We start from the raw sequence: 6,787 nt of genomic DNA on the forward strand, positions 1-6,787 counted from the left end.
CTCCCTGTCACCCCACCCACTGAAGGGCAAAAAAAAAGTTAACGTGCTAAAACCCAATGTTATCCAAGCCAAGAATTTCTGGCAACAATTTTCATTTATTTTGAACTACTTGAATCAGCTCCACTTGGCTGGCAGGGCTGCATTTTCCCCGAGTTGCAGTCAGAGCTTGCTGAATGCTCAGCTTCTGTGAAAGTGCTGTGTTTAGATTTCAGCAATGCAATGGTTGGCCATTTTAAAAGACACATTAAAGACACTCAAGACGCACATCAATAGAAAAAAATAACTTCCTTTTATTTACCAAAACAAAAAAAATCCAAATATTGGATTGTGTAAACAAAATTCACAATCTGTTCCCTTTGTGACTAACACAGATGCTTAAGTCTTCAAAGCCTAGGTTCCATCAGCTCCTTGATTTCCTCTTTGACAGAGCCTCCAGTCACCGAGAGTCCAGCAGACAAATCCAAGTTACAGTTTGCTGCAACAGGAAGCCTCTCTGAAGCCAAACATACGTGCAGCAGTTGAAGAAAAAGTAAATGCACAGAGCCTTCCTCATATTCCAAGGTTTGCAGCAAGAAGCCCAATCTGCTGGGGAGCCTTGAGGATGTTCAAATGTTCTTTTTGCCCACAAAGGGCGTGATTCTTTTTTTTCTTAGGGGTGAGGAGTTGAAGTGGGATTACAGAACATTCGAATACAGCAAAAAAAAAAATCACAAAACGATTACAGATTTTTTAAAAAAAACCTTGCATATTGCAAGTTGCATTACATTTTACTTCAGAATTTCAGCTGGCAAACTTCATTTCAATTTGGAATAACAGCTCTCCCCTCCTATTAGTGGCAAAACAACTAAAAAGGGTGAGTGGAGTGTGTGCACACGTGTCTCGAGGGGGGCTGGAAAGAGAACATGTACATGTATTTCTAAACAATTCAATCGCTTAATGACAGCATTCAGCATAAAATGAAAATGGTTTTAAAAAAAAAACAAAAACAGCAGCTAATCCAACTGGAGAAGAGGATTTATCGCTATGGAAGATTTTGTTAAAAACTATTTCACTATTCGTGCTTGGATGGTCACTTAAAAAAACAAGCCTCCCACGCTTCTCTGGTATTTAAAAGGGCCACGGCAGCTGAAATTCCATTCACCATTGTAAAAAGATGTTGGTAATTTCAGCCCCTCATGTTGCTACATGTGTTACTATTGTTTTGCTACATGTGCTATTAACTGGAATTCGTGAGAATTCTTCTTCCCTCTCCTCCCCCTCCCCCACACAAGCTCTAAACTTAATAAGCAAATCTGAGGCTGCATAGTTTGCAGCCTCTACTACCAATTTCCACTTAACTGCTTAAATACTCTGCCAATTTCTCTCAATATTAGCTGCAATACTGCTTTTTAACTCATTCTTTACCATTTTGATATTGTGGCAGTGATATATTTTGGAACTAGTTTAGGCATCCTACATTCTCTTTCCCACTCCCAATCCCTGTGCTTGAAAAGTTGTTATCTAATGTGGTTTTGCAGACTTGCTCTTCATAAGAAATGTCTACAAGCCTCCCACAGAAGTAGTGTTGACCCTAATAAAAGGGATGACTCACTGCTGAAGAATGGCCTCCGTGGGAACACCAAATAACTGTGATAAGAATAAACGTACCACATCACCAGCTGATCCTATCTCCCCAAACTATCATTCAACACAAGCAGTTGCTAGGTGTACTGTGATTCTGACAGATATGTGCTACTTCTGATTTGCATCTACTGGTACTGATGGAGGAAACAAATCTTTCCTTTGCATGATCAGTCACTGGGGTATTACATTGAACAAAACAGCATGATACATGCCATTCAATGTAGGGCAGAGAAGGTACTTTCCCCACCTCCCTCAAGTAAACAATGTGCTGTATTTCAAGCAGTTTGTCAGGCTCTGTAGAATGTATAAGTGATGTGCAACAGTAAACACTCAAGCTCTTGATAAACCAAAAAGGGCACAGTGAGTTCATTCAATTATGCATTTTTAAGCCTATCTTTCACAATAGAACATGCTAACTTCCAAGTAACAGACTTGAAGATTTTAGAATTGACTGCACTTTTTTTTTTGAAAAGTCAGGATTTGGAGGTGCCGGTGTTGGACTGGGGTGTTTAAAAAAAATCACCACCAGGTCATAGTCCATTTGGTTGATTTGGAAACACTAGCTTTCAGAGCACCTGATGGAGCAGTGCTCTGAAAGCTAGTGCTTCCAAATAAACCCATTGGATTGTTACGTGCTGTTGAGATTTTTTAAACTTTTTTTTAAAAAAGTGCGCATTTAAAAGCTGGTACAACTCCTTCTCCATTGCAAACTGGGGAAGGTCACTCCTAGTTCCTGATTGCAAGAGTTCAGAGTGCAAAGTTTTATTTTCTCTCCTGGCTCAAACACTTACAATTTTCAAACATGTAACAGGAACTGTTTTAATGGATCCTGGTGTAACAAACTTTAGCCAAAATGCACACCAATGAAGAGCAAATCTTGAACAAATGGTGAACTAGAATTGGGGATTAAAGTACTTTAAAAAAGATAAAAGGACAGGCACACTCTCCTGTTAGCTGTCACTCAAACAGTTCGTTCATCAATTGAGTATAAATTTAAATATGCATTTTTAAACATTTCTAAATGGGAGAACAGTGATGGAGGTGGAGATAATGGCAATAATCGGGACATACCACATTTTGGTTGCAAAGTTTAAAAAACTACATACCAAAAGCAAATTACAGCTGCTGTTGTTGCCTTGGGTCAAACAGCTGACAGAAGATTCTTCCCTCATTACACAACAGGGTTTTTTTTCCCCCAAAAATGTGTCTAACCAAAGAATCCTGAATGCATTGTCACTTTCCAATTTAAATTTCCATTAACTTGTGCTCAAGTATTGTCCTGACCTGCTGAGGTTAGTCATATGTCAAACACTTCATTTGGTTTGCAGCCCTTATCAGGGTTCCCTTTTTTTTGGTGATTATACGCAAATTTGTTCCCAAAAATTGTCAAATAAAGTCACATGATCCTGACATAGTAACATCAAACTAAATTAAGAGTAACACATTTGGATATGATTAATGAAGTATTGAAATAGTCGACCTGATTATACACAAGCCCAGTTATGAGCAACTCAGGTGTGTCCCATCCTTGTTTCTAAGAGGATTCTACTGGATTACTTATCTGAATGCATTATCTACTTCACAATTAATTTGGCGTTATAAGCAAACTACAAGGTTTCACAGTTCTCTCTCACTTCCATTTATCCCCAGACATCCAACTGTGCTTTGTTTAACTAAAACTCAAATGCAACTGCATCACACAACATATTATACCTTTTCTGAGCGAGGAAACAAAAAAAAAGTGCCAAAAGGAACCTCATTACAAACTGGAAAATATAAAGTACTTTGTTTAAACACTTGCCTAAGTGCTACACTGTCCAAGACAATACATACTTTTAAACTATCACATAAACAGCAACTTTATTTTAGTACAAGTATTTTCCAAGAAAATAGGGAATTTAGCAATTCGTGCAAGAACACGTTCTTTTTGTCCCTGATAAAGAAAAATGTGGATTAAGCCACAAGATTTGAGTACAGTATCTCCATTCCCATTCTTATAGGTAATAGGCACTTTTGATTCATGTTCATGTAGACAAATATAAATTAGCCACATCTGTTCTTGTTCATGGGTTTTTTTTTTGTTGATATACATATAAAAAACGAAAAAATATCTTTGGTCCTTGAACATTATATTAGCCAAGCGTTCTGTACACTTCCACATTCAAATAAAATGTGAAGTGTACGCTCTCTCTAACCAGGAGCCGTGGACAGCACAATAGCGACTTCTGTCGTCATCTGTTAATAATCCTGCATCCTGCGTCTGGAGCAAAACCATTTAGAGTTTAGAAAGCACTCAAAAAAAAGCAAGCAACTGCAAAGAAGCAGTTTCACTTGGTGTATCATCCCATACATGGCATTCGCAAGCTCCCAAATGCAACCGTTCCCCCACCCTGTTTACAGAAGGCAATACGAGACGGGTCTCTGCGTTTCAGCTTCTTTGCTACATGAATTTATCGGAGAACAGGCAAGAAGGGAAAATCGGAGCCTCTCCTTTACCCACAAATTAGCATTTTTGTAAAAGGGGCTGGTCAGTCCTGGCCGCAAGAGAGTATGGGTGCTGATCTCCCATGTTGTCATTTTAGGCTGACAACCAGAATCGACGGGGGGCAAAGCCAAAGCAAGACAGTGTTTTGTTATTTAGCTTTTTTCCAAAATAAAACATCTTAAAAGCAGCCATACCCACCTCCTGGCTCTGGGTTGAATCGAATTTGATTTTACTCCCCCTTCCCACTCTCAAATAATTTCGATCTGCCTCAACTAGAGGGAAAAAACGCACATGAGCTTTGTTTTTTTAAAAAAGTTAAAGTTGAGCTCTCAGAAGTTGAGCAGATCAGCATTGCATTAAACAAGCCAGGGCAGGGTCGAACTTTCTACTGTGTATGTGTGTATACATATAGTGCGTTGCTCCCACCCCGATTCAAACCACAAAGAAAGGTGCTGTGCCCTCCCCCTTGCGTTCTCACCCTCTTGCTCTTTTGCCCCTTTTGTCTGGTTCTCATCAAAAACACTTCTTGCCTTCTTTTCAGTTGCAGGGCAGCCAGGTCGAGTAGGTGTGCTGCTGGCAGGTAAACACCGGCTGCACATGGGCAATGTAGTAGTTGTTGAAGTTGGCGTCGGTCACGTAAGGAGCCGGCTGGTAGTAGCAGGTCACATTGGCCACATTGGGGATGATGTTCTGCTCGGCCAGGACCCGGAGGGCCAGCATGGTGATGAGGTTCAAGGTCTGCCTCCGCTCGTGTCCCATCAGGCAGACGGTGCTCTCGTTGACCACCCTCTGCAGGGTCATCAGGTAGTCGTACTTACGGTCCTCCAGACCCAGGAAGTGGTTCTGCAGGTAGGACTCCAGCTTCCTCTGCTGCTCGCCGATGTCCGAGAAGTCGATGAAGAAGCGGGAGCACATGTACCGCTGCAGCGCCTTCATCTCGCTCTCGGAGGCCGCCCGGAAGCCCCGCACCAGCAGGTTGCAGTACTTGAGGAGGCCGCCGCCGCGGATCTCCTCGGGGTTCCTGGTGGCGATCACCTTGTGCTGCAGATGCTCCAGCGCCTCCTCGAAGTCGCCGTAGACGCTCTCGCCCAGGATGGTGGGGTGGAAGTGCTCGGACATGGGGTGCTCCGAGCACTCGTAGAAAAGCAGCAGCGAGTCCAGGTTGATCTGGAAGGCGTCCACGCTGAACTCGAACTGGCGCCGCAGCGAGTCCACGAACTTCAGCTCGACGTTCTTGCCGCTGTTGTTGGACAGCGAGATGAGGCTCCAGCGGTCCGAGTCGTTGCAAACTTTCACCATCTTCTGCACGTAGGCTTCCTTCAGGGTCAGCGGGGTGATCTTCTCCTTATTCACGCCCTCGGGCAAAAAATCCAAGAGGCAATCCAGCACCACGTTCTTGACCGTCTGGAACTCCTTGTCCCCGCTGAGGTCAGCCCGGAAGATGAGGTCCAGGTCCTTGTAGCCCAGCCCGCTGCGTTGGTGCAGGACGTGACTGGCCGCCGAGCCGTTCAGCCGCACATCCCGCACCCGGATCCGCTTCTCCTCCAAGCGGCTCCGCACCACCTGCACGATCTGCCGGGGCTTCACCTCCAGGGTCGGGAAGTTACCCCGCCCGTGGATCGGGATCGTCTCCGTTAGGATCCTGTCCAGCCGCTGCACTTGCTCCCAGTTCAAAACGTTAAAACTACTGCAATTCGTGTTGGCATTTTCATCAGCCATTGTATTGTCGCTTCTTCAGAGGGAGAGGAGAGAGATTTATTTTACTTAATTTGCAGACGTGATCAATTTCTTAACCTCCTTCTCTCTGCTTTTTTTTAAATTCCCTCGACTGTGCAGGCTGCAAAGCTTTAGCTATCTGCGTATTAACTCTCCCATTAGTTTTTATATGGCTTCTCCGTGCAGTTCCGGTTGTGACTCACGGACATGGCACGCCTCTTACATTTGCATAAAACTGCCGAGCCCTGGCCCTTGTTAGAGCAACATGTACATTGCTCTAACTTTCCCTTTTCTTTTCTCCCCCACCCCCATATCTCAGTATTTTCGGGGAGCGAGAGTTTCCATCATGAAGCTGGAAGGGTGATGAGTGAGGATTGAGTGGACCCTTTCCCCATCTCCATTCCCCCACCCCGCCCCATTCCTTCTTTGAATGTATCAAATCTCAGCAGCGGCGTGGGCGGGGCTCCGCTGATTGACAGCCAGGACAGACCAATGGGTAGCAGGTCCCCGCCTCGTGGTGACACCAGGCGGCCAATCGCCGCCGGCCAGGGGCGGGGCAGTGAGCGAGTGTAATTTACTGTCCCAGAGAAATTCAATGGAAAGTGCAGACAGCGGTGTAGCTAATGTGAGTGAAAGGAATTCACATTGCAAACAGCTGCTTGTCATCCTGCACCCCAAGCCGACAAACCAGACTTTAAAGTGTACCACAACACAACAACGTATATCCCGCTTGCCTTCCAATGGGACTTCTCCCTTTTGAAATTTTTTTTTGCAAACAGAAGTGCTGGGAATTCTGGAATTACCTGTAACCTTCGGGCCCGGGGGACCTGTTGGGATTAGGGTGGGCGTGAAAGTCTTCAAACGCAAGCGAGTAATTGTGACGGTTACGGATTGTAATAATTCATTTCAACTGCAAAGACCCAGTCGGTTTAGACACCCTGATTTTGAATGACACCCTTGTGT

General features: G+C 44.2%; 1 protein-coding gene across 1 annotated transcript; it reads right to left on the bottom strand.

The window, feature by feature from the left end:
* Nucleotides 1-268: 268 nt before the first annotated feature.
* tent5aa (terminal nucleotidyltransferase 5Aa) lies at nucleotides 269-6,208 on the bottom strand. Its single transcript, XM_072553423.1, has one exon. The coding sequence runs from the start codon at nucleotides 5,825-5,827 to the stop codon at nucleotides 4,646-4,648; it is 1,182 nt and encodes a 393-aa protein (XP_072409524.1). The 5' UTR covers nucleotides 5,828-6,208; the 3' UTR covers nucleotides 269-4,645.
* Between the last annotated feature and the right edge of the window lie 579 nt (nucleotides 6,209-6,787).

This window comes from Chiloscyllium punctatum, chromosome 3, assembly GCF_047496795.1.
Source record: "Chiloscyllium punctatum isolate Juve2018m chromosome 3, sChiPun1.3, whole genome shotgun sequence".
Classification (NCBI taxonomy): domain Eukaryota; kingdom Metazoa; phylum Chordata; class Chondrichthyes; order Orectolobiformes; family Hemiscylliidae; genus Chiloscyllium; species Chiloscyllium punctatum.